This window comes from Rosa rugosa, chromosome 7 (assembly GCF_958449725.1).
Source record: "Rosa rugosa chromosome 7, drRosRugo1.1, whole genome shotgun sequence".
Classification (NCBI taxonomy): Eukaryota; Viridiplantae; Streptophyta; class Magnoliopsida; order Rosales; family Rosaceae; genus Rosa; species Rosa rugosa.
The window spans coordinates 39,626,507-39,652,988 of record NC_084826.1 but is presented as its reverse complement, the minus strand read 5'-3'; the positions used below and the strand labels follow the sequence as shown (position 1 = coordinate 39,652,988).

General features: G+C 38.9%; 2 protein-coding genes across 3 annotated transcripts; one reads left to right on the top strand and one right to left on the bottom strand.

The window, feature by feature from the left end:
* Positions 1–5,563: 5,563 nt before the first annotated feature.
* Positions 5,564–7,823, top strand: LOC133721115 (eukaryotic translation initiation factor NCBP). Its single transcript, XM_062147643.1, has 6 exons — positions 5,564–5,781; positions 5,862–5,957; positions 6,030–6,134; positions 6,221–6,298; positions 7,262–7,381; positions 7,470–7,823. Exons 1-6 carry the CDS (start codon positions 5,626–5,628, stop codon positions 7,599–7,601), a joined length of 687 nt encoding a protein of 228 aa, XP_062003627.1. The 5' UTR covers positions 5,564–5,625; the 3' UTR covers positions 7,602–7,823.
* A 14,750-nt stretch (positions 7,824–22,573) lies between these two features.
* LOC133722294 (superoxide dismutase [Cu-Zn] 2) lies at positions 22,574–25,526 on the bottom strand. Of its 2 annotated transcripts, XR_009852610.1 has the most exons (8): positions 25,389–25,526; positions 25,201–25,302; positions 25,026–25,121; positions 24,916–24,947; positions 24,762–24,837; positions 23,534–23,610; positions 22,991–23,044; positions 22,574–22,797 (listed from the first exon to the last, which is right to left on the bottom strand). XR_009852610.1 is itself a non-coding variant. In XM_062149148.1 (7 exons), the coding sequence occupies exons 1-7, from the start codon at positions 25,477–25,479 to the stop codon at positions 22,769–22,771; spliced, it is 480 nt and encodes a 159-aa protein (XP_062005132.1). In that variant the 5' UTR covers positions 25,480–25,526; the 3' UTR covers positions 22,574–22,768. The 2 variants fall into 2 exon arrangements, 1 of the variants encoding a protein (XP_062005132.1); XM_062149148.1 differs by lacking the exon at positions 23,534–23,610.
* Between the last annotated feature and the right edge of the window lie 956 nt (positions 25,527–26,482).

The following is a 26,482-nucleotide window of genomic DNA, read 5'->3' as shown; positions in this document are numbered from 1 at the left end:
CACAATTTTAAATCGAATCTTTGGCTCCATCAGTCAAATTCACTCAAAAGTTCAAATCAAATCCCTGACTTCGCCAGTCAAATTCATCCAAATAGAATCCATGACTCCACCAGTTAAATTCGACCAATCCCAAACTGAATCATTAACTCCAATCAAATTCTTCCAACACAAAATTCAAGGGCTCTAAACCCTCACAAAGTTCCCAAACACAAATCCGAATTAAATGGATCATCTACCGATTTAAATCCCAAATGCCGAAACTGCATGTGGTTTGATTTTGCAAGGGTACTAGGCAATCTAGAACCAAGTGAATATAGATGCAACTACATCCAAAACACTATTCTATTCCAAAAGCAATTCCCTCCAATGAGTTATTCACTGATTGAAACTCTTCAACTACAAGTGGCTTGGTCCCTCTCCAATGGTACATAGGCAACTCATTCAAATATCTAGGTGCAGCTGCAAAAACAAACAAACACACATCCCCTCCATTGGTTTCTTCATAAATGGAATGTAAGACCTCGGAAATTTGTTATTAATTCCTAAATGTTTCATGGGATTAATAAAGTATTCGTTGTACGATTTCGTGGTTCGAGGGTGGAGTGGAATTATTTTCGGACGAATAATTATTCGAAGTGCACGTTTTAGGGGGTTACGAAGTTTGACTTTTTATATGTTTAGATTCTGTGAGAGCTTCCTTCACGGAAATAGTAGAGCGCGTCGATACGAGTTCGTGGACATGCGGAACGCGGAAATCGGAGTTCGTATGAAGAAGTTATGACCGTCGGAAAAACTTTCCATTTTGGTATATATGGGATTTTTCTGGAAAAATATCAGAAAAATCTGACTTTCCATTTTGGGAAAGTTTTCTCTTTTCTCTCTCCCCGAGCCCGCGTCGCACCTTCCACTTCGCCGGCTTCGTTCGTCCTCCTCTGGCCACCATAGGACTCGATCCAAGGTGAGTTGTGTTCGCCTTGCTGCCCTTTACACGTCTGTGGAAGCAATCGAAGGTGGGTCGAGCTGTAGCTCGTGCTACGACGTCGAGACAAGTCCGAGAAGAGGTCGGAATCACCTCAATTCGCCGACTTCCATTCTCCCAGCTCCGGCCACCTTTGGCCGTGGTTCCAAAAGAGATTTTGCACTCCAAGGGACGTAGATCATTTTCCCCAAGGTGGGTTGCATCGATTTCATATGTGGAGATCGAATTGGAGCGAATTCAAAACTAGGGTTCATCGGATCCGTCGGCTTCTAAGGTAAAATTCGACCGATTGGTTTATAATTGGACTTTGGTGTAGTTATGAAAGTTTCAATTGGAGTTGAGATGAAGCACTTTGATGTTGGAAGTTTTGTCAAATTTTGACTTTTGTTTGGCGGCGGTGCCGCCACTGTGGTGGTGGTTTCCGGCCACCTCTGGGGCAGTTTCTGCTCCTCAGTGCGATCTACTCGTCGATACGAGCATTTCGATATATAGTTTGTAATTTTTGGAAATCGTATGAGCATGTTATGAATTTTCCAAGTTTTAGGGTTTTCGGTTCGATCGGTTTTTGATCCGTGAGGATTCGGCCGTCCAATTGACTTGTAGTTTTGTTATATTGATCGTATAAGTATTCCGGAGGCCTCGGGTGGTCTCGGATGAAGTTTCGCCTCGATTGGCATTACTTTTGGGGATTTTAGTTTAACGGGGGTTTGAACTTTAATCTTTTTCGATCCGTATACTAAGTTGTGATGCATTTTACTTAGGTGATTGATGGAGTGTGTTCTGTACTTTATCTCGGCTGTAAGAGAAGACGCAGCGGGATTTAGAGGTGAGTAAATCTCACGGTGTTTCGGTTGATAAAGTAGTTATGTTTTAATTTAGTATATTTAAATTGTTAGCATGAAAAATCATTTTCGAAACAAATTATTTGTTTTAAAATATATGAACTTGATCGACAACAGTTCATGGGTAGGTTAAAACAATGTTTTGATATAAAATGATTTTCGAGAAGTATAATTTATAAAACTATAGTTGGTATTAGTGGTCATTCCTGCGTGAATGACTACGTATATATATATTTACGTGGAATATATATATTGGATGGTGTGACATTGGTGAAGTTGTGTTTGAGAGTGTGATTAAATATATTGTAGTACCAAAGTGGCGATAATTGATGTGTTGATTGTTATGAAGAGGATAGGAATTAATGTTGAGTGATCATCTACTTTAGTCAAAGTCGATGGGTGAACATCGACTATCGACTTTAGTTTGGAGTTGATGGGTGATCATTGACTTTAGTGTCAGTTGATGCAATTGGCATCGTAAGGCTGAACCTCGGCCGAGGTGACAGGTTACGATTCAGTTGGAGCTCTAGTCTGTTGTATGCGTGCGGTCATGGTGGTAACTGGGTTACGGCAATCATGAGTACGTAGTCTGTTGTATGTGTGCGGTCATGGTGGTAACTGTGTTACGGCAATCATGAGTACGTAATTTTCGAGGAATGTTGTTGATGTTCTTTCTTTAGTGTTTACGTGAGATTTGGATTTCTATGAATTCTATTGTTTGTTTTAATGTGTTACGGCAATCATGAGTACGTAGTCTGTTGTATGTGTGCGGTCATGGTGGTAACTGGGTTACGGCAATCATGAGTACGTAGTCTGTGGTATGCGTGCGGTCATGGTGGTAACTGTGTTACGGCAATCATGAGTACGTAGTTTTCGAGGAATGTTGTTGATGTTCTTTCTTTAGTGTTTACGTGAGATTCGGATTTCTATGAATTCTATTGTTTGTTTTAATATAATCTCCTGAACTAAGTTATATGCAGGGATTACTGCCTTTTGTATTGTTTGTTTTTAATGTAATCTCCTGAACTAAGTTATATGCAGGGATTACTGCCTTTTGTATTGTTTGTTTTTAATGTAATCTCCTGAACTAAGTTTCTATGCAGGGATTACCGCTTTTTGAATTGTTTGTTTTAATGTAAATTCCTGAACTAAACTCTATGCAGGGATTTATATGATTTCTATTGTTTGTTTTCAATGTGATCTCCTGAACTAAGTTTCTATGCAGGGATTTATATGATTTCTACCGGACTCAGCAACATTTCGTTTGCAGGTTAGTTTCTAATTGTAGATTAACTATCTGTATTGTGATATTTTAGATTAATTGGTGTTTCTGATTGATCAATACTTTTCAGTGAAGTGCTAGTTTCTTAGGATAGTAAAATAGTTTGGCAAATTTTCGTTGCATTAGTGTTCTTTATTAGTTTTCTATTGAGGGTCAATAGCTTTAGTTTTGTGTTTATGTTATTTTCTTATGGGATTGGTGGTGTTGTGTAATGTAAAGGTAAGGTGAGTGGTCTGAACTTTGCATATTAGATTTGTGGACCCCACAGATTTGTGACTTTGTGAGCTGAAACTTGAAGCCATTGAGGGTTAGTTAGTATTTCCTTTGCTTTGTTTGGTTCTTTGTTCTTGCAAGTTCATGGATTAGTTGCAAAATTTGCTGCTTATATCTTCTACTTCCTTTTGTTTTTTCTTTTCTAATTTTATCTCGGAAAGAAATGGAAGAAACTATAGAGATTAGGCTCCAAGTTTAGTGCCAGTTCTTGTCATTAATGAAATTCCAAAATGTGTTTGAATGTTATGATTTTTGAAGAGAAAGGATTACAGTTGTTTCAACATTCTAAAGATTATGAGGTGAATTTAGAATGCAAGCTTGACTAGTAAGCTATAATAGGGGTCAGTACACTACTAATGGTCAGTACTCATATTTGCATTTATCATATACACAGATTAATCGCAATGGCAAAGAGGAAGGCTGCTGCAATAGACAAAGAGGATGTACCGATTGAAGAACATGAGAAGAACCATGGTGCAGAGATTTTTTTCAGCATGACGAGAGCTGGTATTCGAAAGTAGGTGATAATTGAAGGCAAACAAAGACCATATTAGGTTAGATTGGATTGGGATTAGGATTTGCATTTGATCAATCTGAATCATTTTGTTTTGTTAAGTGAGATAAATAGTGAAAGGTTGACCTTTTGCCGATGTGGATTTGTGTTTATGAGTTGAAAGGATTTTGACGAAAGTAAATTGACATAGGTGCAGGCTTTTTGAAGTCTTCTTTATTGTTAATGTTAATGGATTGATTTAATTACTAAGTTTCAACCCAAAAAAAATGGTGCAAGGTCAAATAACTTTGGCTATTTTATGTGTATACAAACAATCCAATAGGTTTATCATTCAGAATTGCCTCTAGAAACTGGAAAGAACTGCAAGTTGTGTATGTCATAATGATATTGAAGCTTAGTACATTAAATATGTAATCCTTCAGAATGATACTGAAGCCCAGTACATTAAGTATGTCGAGGTTATTTTGGTAAGTTACTAGTTAACATAATCAATTCAAAAAATGGCCGCATGGGCCTGGACCTTGCGCAAGGTTCAGCTATAGTACTGCAAGGGATTTAGAAAAAAAAAAAAAAAAAAAAAAGGTCTGACATTGGTAATAAATGGGCTGAGATTGTATCTATTAGTAATTTGCTTTAAAAAGGTTGTAACCCTAATTCTCTCTTTGTGGAGAATGAAAGAAAAGAGGCACCAAGGCCGACTTTCAATAGATTCCTTCTCGTCCGGTGGCAAGCCGACGTCGCCTCGCCGACTCCGTGATGCTGCTGGACGGGTAATGGATGAATCATTGCCCATTGACTTCTAGTTGCATGGCTTGTGGCTTCTTGACAGCAGAGGTTTTCAGGTTGTTCGGATTGATGAGGCAGTAGACTGGTTTCGTGCCCACTGCGTAGGGCAAGGCAACGACGGCGGCGGACTGGGTTTGGTTCTAAGACGACGACGGCTGTTATGCATGCTACGGTTGGGATGCAGCGGCCTTCTTTGGTTTCAGATCTACCTGTGTTTGCAGCATGCTTGCTTTTCCTATTGATGGCGGCGCGTGATGGTGTCTTTCCTGCAGCGGGACAACAGTTAGCGGCGACGTCGGTGTGGATAAGTCTGCAGCAGATCGTGGCGGCTTTCGTTATATGGGCGGTAGGAAGTTGTGGAGATCGGAAGACGCTGGGCTTCTTGCTGTTTGGTCTGGGCTGGGCAGTCTAGGTCTTGGGATCTAATAAAATAGTTTTGTCTATTTTTATCAATTTCCTATTTTTAGGAGGGTATTCCCAAAGTTTTATTTTTAAACTTGGCCTATTTACTGTGTATTTCCATAGTTCATAGGCTCGCTTTAGAATAAGTGAGCACTGATTGTCTAATGGGTGGTGCTAGCATACCACGTCCTAAACTTGCCCTAGGATTGGCAAGAGAAGGTATGTATCCGTGTCATTCTGGCTTGAGATGAATGAATGATTTTAGTTCAAAAAAAAAAAAAATTAGTAATTTGCTTTAAAAAAAGAAAAATGTTAATTAAACCGGAATCAGGCACATCGGGCTTTTTTATATTTCAAAACCTTGAACCGAAATTAAACCGGATATGAGCTGATTCGAATCCGGACCGGACCGTTTTGATAAATTATTAGTTTTGTTTTTGTTTTTGTTTTTGTTTTGGGTTACAAAAGGAGCCCATCATCGTTTTATCATTGATTGAAGTATTGAAGGGTTGAAGCAGGAAGAGGAATTAGGGCTTTTGGTTTGAGGATGGATGCAGAGAAGAAGGAATCGGACAACAGCCACAGCGAGAATCATAATAGCTATGCAAGAGCACTTATAGATTCTACCGCTCCTCCTACTACCGATAACACCAAGGAAGCCGACGACGAACGCGACCTCAGAGCTGGCCTCCATCCCCTCAAGGTTTGATCTTGATCGATCCACCCCCTCAGATTTCGATCCCTCACTTGTCCCTAATGTTCTTCTATGTTTTTTTTTTTCAGAACAAATTCGTATTTTGGTACACTCGCCGAACACCAGGAATTCGAAGCCAGACGTCTTATGAAGACAACATAAAGAAAATTATCGATTTCAGCACGGTAACATCTTCTTCTTCTTCTTCTTTTTGAAAGGCGGACAGTAATTGATTTGGTTGCGTATTATTATTACAGGTTGAAGGTTTTTGGGTGTGCTATTGCCACCTAGCCCGTCCTTCCTCACTGCCTAGCCCAACTGACTTGCATCTGTTCAAGGAGGGAATTCGCCCTCTTTGGGAGGTATACCCAGCTCTCTTCTATTTTCTTTCTTCATACACAAACAAGAGAGAGAGAGAGACACAGTGCCAACTATTTCTGGTTTTCAGGACTCTGCTAATTGCAATGGTGGTAAATGGATAATACGATTCAAAAAGGTTGTCTCAGGCCGCTTTTGGGAGGACCTGGTAAGCACTATAACTCTTATTTGTTTTTCTTACTAAATATGCACTTTGCATGCTCATGTCACCCAAGTGTTTTGACAATCTTTGTTTTGAAGCAATTCTTTGTATCGTAAGCAAATGCTGAAACAGTAGCTGTTTGCAAATACATCTTATAAGTATTGAAATTTAGTGAAGATTACTGAATTATCTACTTAAGTATTCCAATTTAAATGAAAATTTAGGAAGTTCTATTCAACATTTGATGCATCAATTAAAATGTAAGCTTTCGACATCCATCATAATTGTATGACATTGCCTGCATAGAGGTGTGCTGACCGATATGTAGACATTATTGTTTGCTGGTCCACCACAAGGAAACCGTATCTCTTGTTTGATGTACTTCCTCTTGGCCCTTGTATGTTGAATTTCACTACTTGACAAGAAAATGTTGTTGCAATTAATCCAAGTGGAGTTCACTGATACTCCACCTAATATTATTCTGACTCATATGTGAAGCTGGGAGTTTTGATTGAGCTTTGGAGCTCAATGTCAAGCTTTCAGAAGTGAAACTGAGTCAGTTCTCTGTCGACTTTGGTTTTGCTTTCCTCTGTATTGATCTTTTGGCTCAATGTGGACAAAAATTGATGGCCAAGTTGTAAAACTTTGTATATAGTTTATGTGAACGATGAGGAAAGAAATTATGTAAATAATTTGCAAGAAAGAACTCAAAATAGAGAGAAATGTGTACAGATATAAGGGATGGTGGAGGAATGGTAGAAGTAGTTTTGAATCTTTTATCAACAAGCTTTTGAATTATGTTTTTCTTTTGCTTGTTTTAATTTTTTCCTTTTCAGATAATTTATGTTTGTAGATTCATTTGCTTTTTTATTATACCAGGCTATGTGTACTACCATGGCTGTCTCCTAAAGTTGGAACTTGAAACTGAGAGTTTAGTATGGTGTTTCATACTACTGTATATGAATGCAGGTTCTTGCCTTGGTGGGTGACCAACTTGACTATGGAGAGAACATATGTGGTGCTGTACTAAGCATTAGATTCAATGAGGATATAGTGAGTATCTGGAATCGTAATGCTTCTGATCATCAGGTTGGTCATTTGAAACATAATTGCTACTTTCATGGCTAGTTACTATCCTAGTATAATTGCTTTACATTGTTTCACATTGTTTAACCAGGCTGTAATGGCTTTAAGAGATGCAATTAAGCGGAACTTGAAGCTTCCACACAGCTATGTCATGGAATACAAGCCTCATGATGCTTCACTCCGTGACAATTCATCATATCGAAACACTTGGTTGAGGGGTTAGAAGCTTGCAAAATCTCTTTTGTTGCCACCCGGTAAGTAGCTGTTACAGAAAAAACAAGAAGTTATGACCAAAATCAGTCAAATGATAGAAAAGAGTTCTTGTGAGGTTGGTGGCAATCTGTTAAGTTGAACTGTAACAGACTTGTATTTGTACTAAAGTTACTTACGGAGTATTGAACACATCTTATTTCATTTCTGATTATATGCTTCTCTTACTGGACAAGTCTTTCCAATTTTCTGTTCATGTATTGTTGAAGTTAGGTACTGGTACCAGCCTTTTCTGTTTAGCTCATAAAATGTATGAGATCCCAGATTTTCCGTTTCCTATTTCAGAAAATGAAAAATAATTTTGAGCTATATTAAAATTTTCAATAATCCCTTTTATGGGAAGTGAAATTTGCACTCCAATTATTACAAACCACACTCCCTTTATGTTGGTTGTCTGATGGATTTTCTTCTTCCAAAAATACCCCTGCCTAGTCTCTTCTCTCTTGGGTGAGTCCTGGAGCGAGAAAAAGCATGCATTTTTGCATAGATTTCTGGGGAAGTTGGAAACTTTTGAGATGGGTCTTCATTTCTTGACCTCAATTAGGTTTTGGGCGTAGGTCATTTCAGTTCTCTTATCTCTCTCTGTAACTCGATAGATTAGAACTGAAATAAGATGAAAAATGTTGGTTGTGCACGACGAGGCCAAAATTGGTTATGAACGTAGATGTTCAAATCAATCAATTTCACAATATCGATTCGCCTAATTCTTCTTGTGTTGCTTCTTCTAATGTTGGTCTTTGTTTGTGGCCTAGAAATATGGAAAATTTGTCTATTCAAGCTTCATGGGTGTTGGGTGCAAGATTGGACATTTAGACATGTTTCTCATGGGGAGTTACATATCAAGTTCTGAGATTTGCTTATAACATGTTTCAATCAAAAAGTTTGCCATGAGGAAGAGCATAAAATGACTTTTAGAGTGATATCATTTTCATTTGGAGTGTATAATTTCCGGTTTAGGTTGATTACAGAAGGGAGGGCAAAAAATTATATTAGCTGTAGCACCATCAGAAGGCAAGAACAGATTCTCTTTCTTATCAGATTACCTAATGTTAGTTTGAAGTTAGGAAATGAAACCACACCAGTCTTTATTCTTCAAAGCCAAAATTATATCAAAATGCATGTTCATGTCCAGATTCGTACCCACATTTGAGACTCCAATTTTCAAATTTTTTTCTTTTCTTTTCTGGGTTGTAGCTTTTTTATCTTTGATTTTCATTCATAGTCAAAACCAACAGAAAATCCATTTCATTGAGAGCCAAATCGAGATTTTGGAGGCAAATGAGAGAAAAGTTGTTTGGTTGTTTAATCATGAGACAAATCAAGATTAAAAGAGATTAACAATTAGAGGAAAATGATGTAATTCTCAGATCAGGGAACAAAAATCATAGAAGCCAAATGAGAGGGATCATTGTGCCATAAGAGAAATGGGAAGATGATGAGCAGAAGAGGAGAAAGAAATTTCCAGTTTTCCACCAAAAGAGAGAGGAGAGAGATGGAGTCGGGAGTCATGATTGTAAGGGTAATGTGGGAAAGGAATATAAGCAAAGTAAGAGAAATTATTAAAAAAAGAAGAGGGAGTGCAGAATGTAATTTGGGGAGTGTAAATTTCAATCCCTTTTATATAGCTTATATGTATGTATGTATGTATCTTAAGGGATTTTTATTTTAAGGGATCACTTGTGAGGCTTCCCACAAACGACGCTAATGTTAATGCTCAAGGTCTGGCGGTAGCCAACTCTTGGTAACGCTATTCCAAGCTTGACCGCTAGAAAGGATAAGTAGCGCTAGCATCATGTGTCAAATGAAATACAAAGGGCGTCAGGAGGGAGACCACGGTTGGCGGTCTTCTCTGCTACGATGTCTAAGGTAGTCAATGTATTTGTGTTGACAGCGTAACGTTAGACAAGTATTTAATGCGTACTGAATGAAGAGAGAGGAATAGACCTTTTATAGTGGAGAGGAGAGTGAACTCCATTTGGTTTCTGATGTGGGACCGATATGCATCAGTCTATGCGTTCCACAATATGGCTAATTATGCTTACAATTGCTTATGTAAGTACAATTTCTCTATTATTTTCTCAGATATTGTTCCCATAAGGGATTAATTTTGAGCTTTAAACAGGCTCTCAACCAGTTTTTTAGCGGATCTAACCGATGCTCAAATAATTAAGGGATTCTTGATAATATTCAAGAGATCCTTTGATATTTTGAATATTTTTCTCAATCCTCTTGATTGATTTTTGAAGTCTATAAATTAAAGATCAATAGTCTAGTCTAATCAACTAGTAACTAATATCGAAGGGAGAAAAAAAAAAACCCTAGAGAGTGAGCGCCGTGCGCGAGTGAGTTCTACGTGGGTTTCCTTCCCCGTCCGGCGGCACGTCCTTGAGACGTCGTCATCGGATGGGTCTGTCAGATTGTGGGGCTTGGTGAGACCTCTAGGCTTGGACGGAGACGTGGTTGAAACGATATGTGGCTGGCATGTTGTAATCCAAATCCGAATTGATCTGGTTACTCGGAGGTTCCGGTGGTTGGCTGGGTTGCCCGGCGGTGCAGGTGCTTACGAGGAGTGTGATCCTGGGTTCGGAGAAAGGGCGGCATGGGGATCTGATGGGGATGAGGCGGTTGTCCAATTGGACTTCCCGGTTATCTTCTGGGTCCGATTGGGTGGTCGGATGTGAAGAAGGAGGTGTCTGATGGTTGCTCCGGTAATGGATTTACGGTTTGGCCATCAGAAAGCTGCTTTCATGGTGCGCAGGCGGAGGTGTGGGCGGCTGGGTCTGGAAGGAATTCCAGATCCAATCTGGATCGGGTCTGCCTTCTGGGAGGCTTACCTATGTACGCTGGGGTGACTGATCGGTGGTGGCAACAAGGGGCGACGACGACGGCGGTGCTGCTGCATGGTTGGTGGTGCGTGTCTGCTATTGTTCTACGTCACCTGGAGGATGGGCTTAGGGTTTTTGGGCTGCTGCTGTTTGGACCATTTTCTTGGGCTAGGGCTATGGGTCTCTCCTACTTGGGCTAGATGTGGGGTTTGGGCTCAATTTTGGGCCCTGCCCTGGTTATCTTTTTATTTAATGTTGTTTTTTAAGTTGTTTTGTTGGTATTAAGATCGGGTTTGCCATGGTGGCGGGGTTGGATGTTACTAGTGTTTTAGGGTTTTGTTTTATTTATTGTTGGTAATAAGACACTACTAAAGGTGTGGCAGAGACAATCTTCTCTTTCGCAGTCTTTGGGGTCGTTCCTGTTCTGGAGTTGGGTCAGCAGCGGTGACGAAAAAGTCTGGCATAGACAATCATCCTTGGCCTTCTAGTGGGTCCTTCCTGTCTAGGATCGGGTCGGAGGCGATGGCGTTTTGGAGCAGTGGTGGATGGATGGTGTTGACAATAGGGAGGTGAGGTCTGAGTGTCCGGTAATCCACTTGGTTGAGTTTAGGTCACAACGAGTGTTGGCTTGGTCAATCAAATGCTGGTCAGGAGGACTCTGGTTGGTGAGTTTGGTGTCGACACAAGTGAGTTGTCTAGTCTTAGAGTTATTACTGGCTGGATGAGAGGTGAGATGTTAAGGATTCACTGCTCCTGCGCTTTTGTCTTTGTCATACAGTTGTAGTGCAAGTTTAGAGTCAGTCATTATAGAGTTCCAGTGTGAAGTCTAGAGGCCATTTCTGGGTTAGAGATGTCGCCTAAAACTCGTTGTAAGCAGTTCATTATTAATTAAGTTCTTATTTGATCAAAAAAAAAAAAAAATCAATAGTCTATATCTTTTGCTTAAGCTAAGATCTAAGTTTCTTAAGCCATCTTAATTTTTTCTTTTCAACTTGTAATTCTTCTGTGGTATCCTTGGAAATATAAAGTAATTGCTCCCTAGTAAGGAACAGAATTGTGGATGAAAATTAACTGTTTACTTTTGAGTTTTGAGGATGAAAATTAGCTGCAAAATAACTAAATAAATGAATTCAAAATATGAGCCCACTACGCTCTGTTAGATTTTTTTTTTTTTTTTAAGGAAAATGATTGATCGATACACCAAATTTCTATCCAAAATGATGTGGCATTAGCCACGTCATTTCCAAAATTGTTTGCAAATGCCACGTCATTCCAAATTGTATTAATTGAATTTCTACATTTACTTTTAAATTCATTAAATTTTCTCTAATTTCTCATTTTCTGCGTCTCTTCCCTGAGGGCTGAGGGTAAGAACAAGCAAAAAAATCTGAAAAGCTCAAAATCGGAAGATTTCCCAAATCTTCATCAAATTCAAAACCATTAATTTTGAAGTTTAAATTGTACAATTTGGGTTTATATTGATCTTAGAGCATATATGATGATTGCTGTAGAAGATCGATCAACCATGGAAACATGATTTCATTATGATTCGACAAATATAACCAGAACCCATAAAGCTGCATAGCAAATCATTAATTGTTCCAAAAAATCAAAATTTTATCAACTACATGTGTTGGCTAGATTGGAGACTTGTGTTCAAACACTGTGCTGCAATGCATAGTTGGAGCATTTCACATGCATTGAAGGGGTTTATCTTGGGCCTAGGAAGCCTTTGGGTTCCCCTTAACAAAGTCAAAATATATATATATATATATATATATATATATATATATATATATATATATGCTTAATTGAGTTGGTATTGACAACCAAATATCCACCTTAGTTTTTCATAAAGCTTCATGTTTGTAGATAATCTTATGGTGGCAATTTCAGTTTTGTTTGGTACCTGCATATTACGCGGGAAGCACGCTGAGAAGAGTTAATGAGATTAGTGTTTCAAAATTCGAAAAGAAAATTTTAAAAGAATTCAATATCAACTTCTTGAATGCTTTTGGCGCTTGTAGGGGTATTAGGGCAGTTAGTTGTAATGGGACGGGTGCTTTTATTTGTACCACGAGCTCAAGCTTAGATGAAGCTTGAGGCAGTTTCTAAACTAGTTTGACGACTATAACTCTATTGGTGTCCTGTACCCGTACCTACTTGTTACTTTTTTTTTTTTTTTTTTGGAATAACCGATACCATAGAGATCACAAATTCAAATCTCCCTGGCATCATAAGATGGGTTGGGTGAGAAAAAATTTTTGCATTATTACTTGAAATATAAAAAAATAAAAAACCCCAGCTCTGCTAGAAGCTTTCTGCTTTGCTGAAGCTCGAGGCTGTTTCTAAACTAGTTTCACAACTATAGCTCCACTCGCAACTTTCATGCCAAAACTGCAAGTCATCAACTGGTCAATTTAAAGGCAGATTGATAAATGAGGTCAAGGTTGAATTTGGCGAAAGTTTACTCATTCTGTGCTTCAAAGAGAATATTTTGGAGTCATTGATACCGCCATTTCATAAACTGTTGACATGAGCTGTATTGAATCAATTAGTTTTAGGGTTTTTGTCAATTTACCCAATGTTTAGGGATTTTTTTTTCCACTTACTCCATTAAGTTTTTTTAATTCCCCCTTACCCAAAACACTATAAGGAAGTCTTCCTTAATACCCCATTAAGTTTTTTTTTTTTGGTTTTTTGTTTATTTTTGAGACTATTTTACCCTCACCCCTTTATTACTTAAAAAGAGAGAGAAAAAAATGGAAGAGAGAGAAACCATAGAAGACTTCACCGGAGCCCCGTCATCGGCCGCCGGATTCCAGTCAACTTTTGCCAGAATCTGGTCACCGGCCGCCGGATTCCGGTCACCAGCCGCCGTCCACCGGACTTTTCTGAAAACCTCGCCGGAGGTCCCCAAAGATGTCGTCGGAGATTTCATAGGTCGCCGGAAAGATTTATTGCCCCCAATAGATGGGCAATAGACCTCTATTGCCCCCCAATAGAACTTTTGGTCACCGGAATGAGAACTAATCTTCTTAAAATTAGACAAATAAAACTTTGATTAAAGAAAAAAAAATGAAGAGATTATATCAATTCAAAACGTCTATTGCCCCCCAATAGACGTCTATTGCCTCCCAATAGAAATTCAAATTTTTTTTTTCCTTTCCTACCTTCTGTCCCATTACTTAAAAAAAAAAAATTGATTTGGGCACCCAGAAACTGCTTTGGGCACCCACCCCTCAACCATTCTTCGCTGGGTCAATTTTCGCTGGTTGCAGACCCTCAGATCGAAGAGGCATCGTGCTAGAGAGAGAGAGAGAGCAGAGAGATGACAACGTTCATATCGACAGTAAGTTCGGCCTCTCTGTCAACAATCTCAGAACTTCGTCGAGGCGGCGCTGTTTTGTGGCTCTAATCGAGACGGAGTTCGACTCCGGTAGCTCCGACCAGAGCTTCAGGCTTGGACGCCATCGCCGCATGTCGCCCAAGATCGTGATGCCGGAGTTCGACGCCGCGGCGGAGGTGATCGGAGAGAGAGAGAGAGAGAGAAATCGGATGTGGAAATCGGGGAGAGAGAGAGAGAGTTGCACTGGAGAGTGAGTGGCATATACTGTAGTTTGTTAATTATGTCAAGGGCAAAATGGTCATTTGATGTTAAAATGGGTTAGTGGGAACAAAAATTTGTTGTTGGGGTAAGTGGGATAATTTTGGCTCATTTTGGTGCTATTGGTCAAGGACCCTTTTTTTTTTTTTTCTTTTAACCCTGTTTTCTCTTTTCTTTCTTCTCTTTCCCCATCTTTTTCTTATGAGATTTTGTCCATTTACCCTAATTCTAGGGATTTTTTTTTCCCACTCACCGCATTAAGTTTTTTTAATTCCCCCTTATCCATAAAGACTCTAATAAGGTCTTCCCTAATACCCAATTATGTTTATTTTTTCTTTTGTTTTATTTTATTTTATATTTTTAAGAGTATTTTACCCTCATCCATTAGTTACATAGAGAGAGAAGCCATAAGAAACTTCGTCGGAGTCCGATCACCAGTCCCCGGAATCCTGTTACCAGCCGCCACCCACCGAACTTCTTTGAAAACCTTGTCGAAGCTCCCCAAAGAGGTCGTCGGAGATCTCATAGGTTACCGAAAAAGTTTATTGTCCCCCAATAGACATAGAGGTTTATGAAACCTCACCGGAAGTCACCAAAGAGGTTGTTGGAGATCTCATATGGGGCCGGAGAGGTTTATTGCCCCCTGAATAAACCTGTATTACCCCCTAATAGATGTCTGTTTCCCCCGATAAAACTTTCGGTCGTTGAAATGGAAACTAATCTCCGTAAAATTAGACAAATAAAACTTTAATTAAGGAAAAAAAGGAGGAGATTACATCAATTCAAAACGTTTATTACCCCTCAATAGAATTTTTTTTTTTTTTCATTTTTCTTTCCTTCTGGGCCTTCTGCCCCCATTTTACCAGAAAAAAAAAATTTAATTTGGACACCCCAAAAATACTCTGGGTAAATGTCATATATTTGCACCAAGACTTACCATGAGTTTACCAAAACTTATGCAGAAGCCAACACCCAAAACCCAATAGCCATTTGCTCAAACACCCTAATTTATGCAATTAGGGAAATTAGAGTATTTGAGCATTTCATAGAAAATAATTTATGCAATTTCCATTTCATGTATTAATTGGATACTAAATGGTAGATGTTCAGTGACTAATTATAAGAATATACAACAGCAGGAGAAGGATTTCTATACAAAATGACCAATGAAATAAGTGTTCTCTAACCAATTCACATAATAAACCCGATTAGCCAAAGCACATTATCACCACACACTCACTGCCAAGCTCCTTATTTTATTCTCAGCCGTCCTAAATATCCTTCTGTCTTCAATAAACCAGTTTCTGCAACAACCTCATAGTGGTAAGAATCATCACCAATTGAACCAGATCAATACTAACTCTAATGCAAATATATGATTTCTAATTCAACCCAAATTAATGGTATCAAATCAAGCCATCTAAATCTAATCAAGTTGAATAATATAGACTGCCATATACCGATCCAAGCTGAATGCCGTATACCGATTCGTTTTCAAGGTCATTGATCTTATAAACGTCCTCCGTCGTTCTGCGTCTTTTGCACGACCACCCAAACCCGGACTTCTACAGCTTCTAGCGACGTGGCGAATGTGGTGAGAGAGAGAGAGAGAGAGAGAGGTCAGGGAGAGAAGAGAGAAGAGAGAAGAGAGAGAGAGAGAGAGAGAGAGAGATCAAGGTGAGAATGAGAGGAGGGATGGCCGGCAAGATCGTCTCGGTCAGTCGGCGCCGAAAGATGTCGGCTGTGGTGAACAATTTGGGAGAGGAGAGAGAGAGAAAGAGACAGAGTTTCAGAATTATCGGAGAGGAAGGAGAAAGAGAGAGGAGAGAGAGTGGCATGGCAGTGGTTGTAATTCATTAATTAGATTAAGGGTAAAATTGTTATTTCACTTTAAATCGCGTTAGTGAGAATAAAAATCTGTTGATGGGGGTTAGAGCATATTTTGACTCCTTAGCTATTTTAGAGAGGATGTTTAGCTTTTTATCTATTTTAGCAGCTGCACCAGACTCCTAAGTGGCTCTCCATTATAACTTTTAGCTATCTTGCTCCTAAATATAGAGAGCGAGATGAGGCTCTATATAATTTAAAACATTCATTTTAAGTTATTTTATGTAATTTATAAATATATTTAAACTATTTAATCTTCATTTGAAAAATTATATAAATTCAAAACTAGCTAAAATAGAGAGCACTGATGCAGACGTATTTCTAAAGTGGCTAGCTAAAATGACTTTTTAGCTACTTTGGCTAAAATTTAACTCTAAAATGGCTAGCATTGCTAAAGATGCTCTACTTTTAAGTGGAATAATTTTAGTTAATTTTAAGTGGGATAATTTTAGCTAATTTTGGTGCTTTGGGTCAATGACCCTTAGTTTTATTATAATTTATTTTGTGTATCAATTAGCATTAGTGCTAGAGTTGACTTAGAATAGGATTTATTACTTTTCCTTGTATGTACATGATTATATAAACCTCCTTGAGAGATGAATACAAACAAGACATTATTCCATACAATTCAAGATAAACAAGATGTGGTAAACAAATCTGACAAAAAGATTACCTTTCATAGTGTAATTTATCCTTGCAGCTATCTATTTATTTTCTTTTTTTTTTTTTTTTTTATAGAAAATTACATAGTAGCACATGACCAAAGATATAAACACAGAAAACTCACTTGCAAAAAGATTTATACAAATAAGGACATGAGCCAAGGTCCAAAAGCCAAATGAATCAAGCCTGATTCCCAATTTTAATGGCAAATGACTAAAATACTCGAGTTTCATCATAATTTACGGCACTGCCACTGTCCAATACCCAAACCGTAAACCGAGTTTCATCAATTTTTAAACTCACCGATTTGGAAATCCTTCAAATTCTCCTTCCACAGTGAGAATTTCAGCTAGAAGCTTTGAGGAAAGATGATCAGTGACTCGAGGCGCTCCTAATAGGACCGGTTTCACTTCCGGAAGTGGCCGGAAAATGGAGAATTTCGCCGGAGAACACAACTGCTACAGTGACAGTTTTGGCCAAAATTGATGGTTTTCTGGCCAAATCGCCGTGACCCACGGGTACCAACGTGTAGAGGAGAAAGAGACGGTTCTTTTATGGGTGGTGGCGCGCCGTTTGGTTGCCGGATGCCGGAGAAATCAAGGAAAAACGGGAGAGAGCTGACGCGGGGGAGAGAGAGAGGAAGAAGAGAGAGAAAAGTGGCTGGGTAGGTTTCTGACCTACCCACAGTAACTTTCCATATGTATACTAATTACCATAAACAGTAACTTTCATATTTCGCTTATAACTTTTGAATACGAAGTCCGATTTTTACGAACCAAATATGCACGCGCTCGGTTTAACGTCCTCTACGACTTTCATGAAGAAAAACTTTCAAATTTTGACCCGATCAAAAAATCAACTTTTAGGGCCCCCTAAAATATCGAAACTTAAATAAATTGTGTAGAAAATCGTCATACCAATATGCGTTTAACCCTAATGCGACTCTAGCCGCTCCCAAACCCTATTCTTCCTCCTGAAGGCGGTACACCTCACGGCCTCTGTTTACTGCACAATGACGTCCATTGACGAAGTTACTGCAAGCTTCGCGGCCTCTCTCGCCCTAGCGGGCTCTGATGTCGTTGACATCTCGCACTTGAACGGCTCGGACAGGCGTTCCAACTCTCAGGCTTTCCTTCTAGCCAAACCAATGACAAAGAAACAGTTTGGCACTCAGGATCTGCAGCGTCACTTCCGACGCATCTGGATCATTGATGGAGCCTTCAAGGTTCACGACAGTACTCAAGGACGCTTTGTTTTTTCCTTTGATCTGAAACGTGATCGAAATAAGGTTTTACGGGGAGGGCCGTGGTATTTTAACAAAGCTCCGGTTCTGCTACAGCATTATGATGGCATGGAGGATCCTCTTGTCATTCCAATGAATTTGCTCTTTTTTTGGGTCAAAATCACAGGTATCCCTCCAGCCCTAGAAGAGAAAACGATTATCATGAATGTTGCTTCTGTTGCGGGTAAGTATTTGGATTTTGATCAAAGACTGTATAACAATAAGAATCACATTAGGGTTCATGTAGCTCATGCTATTTCCCATCCTTTCTTCTTGAAACGGACTCTCAAGATCATCCCTGGAGTGGTGAAAGAGATTACCTTTTTTTATGAAAATTTGCATGGAATATGCAAAGATTGCCAACTCTTGTGTCATGAACAGGACGTTTGCCCTACTGTTGAAGCCCAAGCTATGCATAACACCACTACCCGATCGGAGACATCAGGGAAGTCGCTCACATCCCATTTTCCAGGTTTGTCTGATCTTCGTTTCCAGAATGGATCGTTCCGCTTTCAAGGCCTGCAAACACCGCTACTGCCTCCAGTAGTGCGTAACCTATTTGGCACTTCTGCTATAAACAAGCATCGCAAGCCTATTGTTGTGCGTAGTGAAAACCTAAGGCCTGATGCGGAAGGAAATGCCCTAGCCCTAGTTCCTGTGGACGTGGAACCATCCACTGTGAAAAGAAATAGGCCTGCATCACCATATACGTCCCCAAAGAAACTGAAATTTTTGTTTCATGATGGTGAGACTGCTGCTAGCTCCGCTATGCTGCCTAAGAAACTGAAAGTTCCAGAATTCCACACCAAATTCTCTGCTAAATCACTGGGTCTCATTGCAGCCCCGGGGGGAGTCTTAGTTCCTAAGGAAGGATCACTCCCTAAGGAGTCTCTGCAGCTCGTCAAAGTGGAATCAAAGAAGAAAAGAGGCCGGCCTTTGGGCTCGAAAAACAAGAACTCTTCAAAGGGTAAGAAGATTGCAACTGACGAGGTGCTTAGCATGCTTTGCCCTGGAAAACCTCCTAGCCCTAGTGTTAAGGGCAAGGAAAAGATTTAGTTTTTTTCTTTTGAACTAAGCCTATTTACTTGTCATTGTAACATAGTTTCTAGGCTTTTAATAAGTGAGCATGGGTACCGTCAAATGATCGGACCTAATCTATGTATCGCTGTGGTTTTCACCACAAACTCTTTATCTACCCAGAGATGGTAGAGGGAGGATATGTAATGGTTCTTTCTGGCCTGAGTATTAATATATCGACATGATATTCTTCAAAAAAAAAAAAAAAACAACTAAACATGAAAATTTTGATTCGAGGCGTAACAAAGGTTTTGTAGTTTACTTTGATATACATGAGGAGCAGATTCATGAATTTAGTATCACTAAGGTTCTGTGGTTTACTTTGATATGATCGGCTGCTGTCAATGATATGATCTGCTACTGTTCAAATTGAATTGATCTGCTACTTTATAGTTTATGGTTTATGTTAATGATATGATATTCATTGTTTATGGTTCAAATCGGCTACTGTGTGGAGGTGCAAAAGGGTGATGACACAAGAAATAATCGAACAAAACCAGTGAGAAGAAAAGCTCCGGCACGTAGGAAAAATTGCAGTAGCAGAACTGGACGAGTATGAGTGCAGTAGCAGGATTGGACGAGTGTAGTAGCAGGATTAAGCGATGACGAGTGCAGTAGCAGGACAAGAGTACAAGTGCAGTAGCAGAACTGGACGAGTATGAGTGCAGCGAGTGCAGTAGCGGGATTGGACGAGTGCAGTAGCAGTATTAGGTGATGACGAGTGCAGTAGCAGAACACGAGTACAAGTGCAGTAGCAGAACTGGACGAGTATGAGTGCAGTAGCAGAACTGGACGAGTATGAGTGCAGTAGCAGATTGGATGGGTGCAGTAGCAGAACACGAGTACAAGTGCAGTAGCAGAACTGGACGAGTATGAGTGCAGTAGCAAGATTAGGCGATGACGAGTGCAGTAGCAGAACATGAGTAGCAGAGCTGGACGAGTATGAGTGCAGCGAGTGCAGTAGCAGAACATGAGTAGCAGAAATGGACACGAGTACAAGTGCAGTAGCAGAACTTGACGAGTATGAATGCATCGAGTGCAGTAGCAGGATTGGACGAGTATGAGTGCAGCGAGTGCAGTAGCAGAACATGAGTAGCAGAACTGGACACGAGTACAAGTGCAGCAGTAGAACTTGACGAGTATGAGTGCATCGAGTGCAGTAGCAGGATTGGGCGATGATGAGTGCAGTAGCAAAACTGGACACGAGTACAAGTGCAGTAGTAGAACTTGACGAGTATGAGTGCAGTAGCAGGATTGGACGAGTGCAATAGTAGGATTAGGCGATGAGATGAGAGTAGTAGGAGAGTGAGGTATGAGATTCTTTCTCTTAGCAACGTGTAGAAGAAAGATATTTTTTTTTTTTGCTTTTGAGAAGTAACATAAATGGATTATTCTCAGAAAAAAAAAAGTAATATAAACAGATTATTCTCAGAAAAAAAAAAGTAACATAAAGGGATTATTCTCATAAAAAGAAAAAAAAAGTAATATAAAGGGATTAGAAGTCAAAAGAAGTAGTTATGGGGGGAAAAAAGTAACATAAACAGATTATTCTCAGGGGAAAAAAAGTAACATAAAAGGATTATTCTCAGAAAAAAAAAATATATAAAGGGATTAGAAGTCAAAAGGAGTAGTTAAGGGTAAAAAAATAAATTAACTCATGACATGTGGCAAGTGGAGAGCTTATTGTCTTTATTTGTAAGATTTAATCCTTATAAAGGGATTACAAGTTAAAACAAGTAGTTAAGGGTAAAAAAATAAATTAACTCATGACATGTGACAAGTGAAGAACATATTGTCCTTAAGTGTAAACTTTTGTCCTTAAATGTTCAAAACCAAATGTTGTGGAGTTTTTTGTGTTTTGAAATCCTATCAAGGGGGTATATGTAGTTTGCTATTTTTTTTTAACCCCTTGTGGCATTATTGTACCAATACACATACTTTTTTTTTTTGAACAAAAGACTTTTATTGATAAAGACCTCAAGTGAGGTACTGGAGATCGTGACTGAGAACATCACGAATACATTCAGGGACTAGTCCCAACCATACAGAGTTGTGGTTTGCCTCAAAACCTATTCCCGCCAATCTATGTGCTACCAAATTACTAGATCGGGGTTGATAGCAAATGCGAATGTTGGGGATGCATTGCATGGCACATTGTATATCATCTATTAAACCTCCATTAGCTAACATGCTGTGATCTGGGCTGAGAGCTTCAGCAATAGCCACCGTACTATCACTCTCGATGACAGCCTGCTGCACTTGGAGGGAAACCAGAAAATCTACTCCTGCTCTAATGGCTAAAAGTTCACATTGCTTAGGAGATGCAGCATGTTGAACTGGTCTTGCAAAAGCTGCAACAAAATTTCCTGAGGCATCCCTTAACACTCCCCCTATTCCACCTGTGGTTTGTTGAGGTAAGAAGGCTGCATCCACATTCAGTTTGAAGGCCCCACAGCAGGCTTCCATCTTGTTCTTGGTTGTTTGTGAGGCTGCTTCACAGTACCTCGAGCTCTCTGATACTCATCACACCATGCAAAACTGCTTAATATGATATCTTGAGCTGTCTGCCTGGTTCCTGCCCAGAGCACATTGTTCCTGTTCTTCCAAAGGGCCCATATTATCATCATTAAACGTGCAAAAAGATCTGAGCTTAGAGTTAATGCCCGTTCCAGCATCCAATCCTTAAAGTTGATCGATGGCAGTAGGGTATCTTGTAAATGAAATGGTGGACCTGAAAGAATAGTTGAAGCTGTTTGACACATACAGAAAAGATGTGCCACATCTTCGATCTGGTGGTTACAGAGTATACATCTGTTGTCTCCACTATAACCTTTAGTAAGTAATCTCTCTCTTGTGGGGAGTAGGTTGTTGCACGCTCTCCACACACATATGCTTACCTTTCCAGGTACTTTGGCCTTCCATAAACATCGCCAAAGTTCTTTGTATGGATCACCATTGGAGGTAGACGTGAGAGTATTTTGCATGACTTCGACCCTTGCAATCCAATATGCCGACTTGACAGAGTAATGTCCTCTCTTTTCCGGACTCCAAATTAACCTATCCGGACTATGATTTCTGCTCAAAGGAATACAGAGAATACGAGAGGCTATATCATTTGGAAAGAGACTATGCACTTCCCCCGTTTTCCATTGCCGGTTTGGAGCATCAATAAGATCAGCAACTTTGTTAAAAGAAGTGTTTTGGGGTCTAGTGGCTTGATACGAAGCATGTACAGGAATCCATCGATCACACCAAATATCAACCTGTTCACCATCCCCAATTTTCCATTGGACACCCGCCTTAAGCACTGCCCTACCTTGGAGTATACTCCTCCAGGAGAACGAAGGAGAATCACCCAGTTCAGCCTCCCAGAATGAACATTGTGGAAAGTACCTAGCCTTGTACAACTGAGCAATTAGAGAGTGAGGATTGGAGAGAATCCTCCACCCCTGTTTAGCCAGCATTGCAATGTTGTAAGCATAAATGTTTTTAAAGCCCATACCTCCCTCATGCTTGGTTAAACATAGTCTCTCCCAACTTCTCCAATGGATTTTCTTTTTCTCCTCTGTGTCACCCCAAAAAAATGAAGCACATAGTTGATGTATATCATCACAAAGACTTTTAGGCAGCAGGTAGCAATTCATGGCATAGTTGATGTTTTTACCCCAATACACATACTATTATTACACAAGATCAATTTACACAAATGAAAATACAAAAGAAAGAAGAGAAGCCACATTTATGAAGTCATCTACTATGTGCTTGCATTAACATCCCTCTTAAACAGATGACTGAAGGCCAATTATACCTGCTCAAGATCAATATGTATCAGGCCAAACATTAGGTGTATGAAAAGAGGGAAGGGACGGAGGGAAGGAAAAAAATAAAAATAAAACAAAACAAAAACAAAAAACTCGCCTAGCCCTGCTAGTCTGCTACAGGAAAATAAAAATTAAAAATAAAACAAATTTTGGCTGCAATAACCAAAGGGTAATATGTACCGCATCCAACTCTTGCTCCTGCATTCCCAGTAGATTTGCTGAGTTCATGTCCACCTATTGCATTGAAGATAACATAGATATCAGAGAAGAACTTCAGAGTACTGACATTTCCAGTAGAAAACACATTTTTGAAATAATTGAATATGGAAGAGCAAGTCATCAACAGTTAAGGCAGAAGCTAGATTCAAAGGATTCAGTAACAAAGTGTTTGAAAAACCAAGTGAGAAGCACTGGATGTCACTGCAACCAGTAATTAAAATACTTTACAGTGGAAATTAAATGGATCATTATGCATCTTTCATACTATCCTAGAATCACTCATACAGAAACACATGGGCATAAAGCATGTGAAACAGATATTAGCAATAAATGGGGACTTGCAGGTTTTACTAGGCAAAAGATATGATATTAAAAACAGTGAGAAGAACTACAAGACAGATAAAAGTGACAAACTCCTGTATTAGATATAGTGCCAAGACAAATTCAAGAGAAGTTGTTTCTCAAGTATGATATGAAGCAATGAGGTAAGAACTTTTTCTTTACTTGTTCAACTTTTTATCATTTTGAATCAATGAAGTGAATGACTGCTTTTCTTTGAGTACTGTGCAATTGACACAAACCTGGCCACAGTGAAAAAAAAAATTAGGGCATGAAGACTGACTGTGCTCAAGTCTTACTTGTGATGATATTGACATCTGAGTGATAAGTGCAAGATGCGTCACAAAGTACATTCAACAATTAGACACATCATGATTGAAATTTTTGAAACAGAAAACATTTCAAAAGTCAAACAACATCTGATTATTCAGCAATCAGTTGGTTCATACAAGGATAAAATGATCAGTATCAACTGATTATTTATGATTCTGAGTTCTATAACATGCAATCCTCCAGATTCTAATTTTGTTAGATTAAACTTTGACGGCTTTGTTCAACAGAATCATCTTGCTGAACTGGTTTTGTAATCAGGGATCAGCAACGAAAATCAACTCAGGCCTTTGAAGCTTGGCTATTCTGATGTTTTGATCACTGAAGCGCTAGCTCTGAGAGAGGGATTACACTAAGTGATTCAGCAAGGTTATCTATACATTCAAGTTGAGGGTGATTCTGAAGTTCTGATTGACAACATCATTTGGTACTCCCTGGAGAATCAAGTCCCTAGTCCAGGATAGCAAGTTTCTAGCCCGTACATCATAGTATTTCTTTCACTCATATATATAGAGAGGCAAACTTCGTTGCAGATTGCTATATTAGTTCACTTCCTGGAAATCACCAGTCGGAACCAGTCTAATGCTTTTAACTTTTTTTTTTGCACAATTCTACTGCTTTTTACTAGACTAACTAGATGTGGGTTCAAGGGGATTTGCTTAGCAACCTTATCATTGAAAAAAAAGAAAAAAAAAAAAAAACTGATACTTATTCCTCTGATTTGAACTCTAAGTTATTATCAAGCAAAGAGAGGAATGTCAAGAAATTTAAAATCAAGGGCCATATATTTTTTTTTTGAAAATCGGAAGGTACCCTTCCTTCATACATCTGTAAGAATAAATATGAAGTGTAAGTTAGTAAATTTAAAAAAGAAAAGATTCAAATGCATATTTGAATGTGTGGGATCGGAGAAGGTTCCCAACTGCAACTGCAGATGTAGAAATGTATGGGAAAAACAACCACAGAATAAAATAGAGAGATGCAGCTAAAAGGAAAAAGAAAAGCAACAAGAGCAAAAACTGGAAAGATAATAAAAATTCAAGTATTGTATTATATATCATACCTTTGCCAAGATCATCAGGATCAGCATGCACTACAACCGCCCTCCCAAGAATGGAATGAGGTCCGCTTAGTGGAATCTAAAATTTCTTAAAATTAATATCAACAGTAAAGCTTAGTGATGAAAGAAAGGATTTGAATGGTCGAAATTGGGTTACCTGCCAGTCGTCAACAGAAACCTCAGCAACTCCTGCAGAGTGCAAAGCTTAGTCAACTCCTTGCTAGCCAGTAGCTACATAGTAATAGATAGAAAATGATTTTTGCATACCATCTGGGCCTGCAGTGACGTTACCCAAATCACCGGCGTGACGGTCCTTGTCTGAAGGAGCTCCATGGGCCTTGTTCAGTGGATTGAAGTGAGGTCCTGACAAAGCAGAATTCAAAATTGAAGAAACGATCGAGCAAATAGAAAAAGAATTGAGAGAGAGAGAGAGAGATGGAACCAGTGGAATTGCAGCCGTTGGAGGTATCACCAAGAGCGTGAATATGGAAGCCATGAAGGCCCGGAGAGAGGCCACTAATTTTTCCTCTAACACGGGTTGGCCCTGTTCATGTTCATCTTTATTAGAAATTAACAAAAGTTGTGAATTAATTGTTCAGAAACAGAGAGAGCGAGTGAGAGAAAGAGAACCTTGGGGGCCCTGCACGAATTGAAGAGCGCCTCTGAGCAGGGGGCACTTATCTCCCCCGCTGATGACAGCCACTGCTTTCACACTGCCCATTTCCTTCTCCCCATTCCATCCCCTTCACTCTTCACTTTTATACCACCTACTTTTTTTTGTTTTTTTTTTTTCCTCCCTTTTTAGCGGAGGACAAAATAGTATTTCCGAAATTTACACAACTAAGTGTTTGGATGGTTCTAGCTGCTCTTCTAAATTTAATTTTTAAACCTCTCTCTTAAGTATTAAACCTTTAATTTACTTTTTTGAATATTCAAAAACTAAGTATACCTCTTTAATTATATCAAAACACCCTTGAATAATTAAATATGTATTTTTAATAATTTGTTATTGTTTTTTATCTTTTTTTTTTTTTTGAACAAATCATTCCAAGGATTTTCATTAATAGAGGATCAGGCAGAATGACCATTACATATCATTCGGCTACTATTTATAGATAGACAAGTAGTTGTGGTGATATCACGGTGATACATAGGATAAGTCCATTCATTAGACATATCTTGCTCACTCAATAAAGCGAGCCTAAGGTAAGCGAATAGCAAATAGGCAAAGTACTTCACTCATTAGCGCTCATTAAGGAAGTAACTAACTAACAAGCATAGTTCCCTACACAAGTAAGGAATTTATTAGAAATAAAAAGAAAAATTATCATTTTTGTCACCCAACTATAACTCAATCGACACTTTGGTCACTATATTTTTAATAATTTCACTTTAGTCACTCAGCTTAAACACTCTCTATCACTTTGGTCACTGCCGTCAACTTCACTGTTAAATTCTTGTAAATAACTCATATTTTCACGGCATTTTGGTCAAATTGAGTACCAAATTCCTCTCTTTTTTTTCCTTTTTTTTTTTCAAGATATTTTGGCAAAAAGAAAAGTTATCAGAGATTATTTTACTCTTCTAGAAAAGACACTAAGCTTGATCCTTCTAGCTTCTCCAATAAATTTAGCCAAATTTAATGGTGTATTTTTTCTTTTTTAAATTGTTCCCAATTTTAATATTTTTTAGTAATTGGACCAAAATGTCCTTAGTTTTAACGG

Coding starts and splice junctions, on each gene's coding strand:
- LOC133721115 (XM_062147643.1), top strand. CDS start 5,626: ATGGATGCAGAGAAGAAGGAATCGGACAACAGCCACAGCGAGAATCAT. Junction 5,782..5,861: donor CTGGCCTCCATCCCCTCAAG/GTTTGATCTTGA, acceptor TTTTTTTTTCAG/AACAAATTCGTATTTTGGTA. Junction 6,135..6,220: donor GAATTCGCCCTCTTTGGGAG/GTATACCCAGCT, acceptor TCTGGTTTTCAG/GACTCTGCTAATTGCAATGG.
- LOC133722294 (XM_062149148.1), bottom strand. CDS start 25,479: ATGGGCAGTGTGAAAGCAGTGGCTGTCATCAGCGGGGGAGATAAGTGC. Junction 23,045..24,761: donor TCCTGATGATCTTGGCAAAG/GTATGATATATA, acceptor TCAATGCAATAG/GTGGACATGAACTCAGCAAA. Junction 22,798..22,990: donor AGGAGCAAGAGTTGGATGCG/GTACATATTACC, acceptor GATCTTGAGCAG/GTATAATTGGCCTTCAGTCA.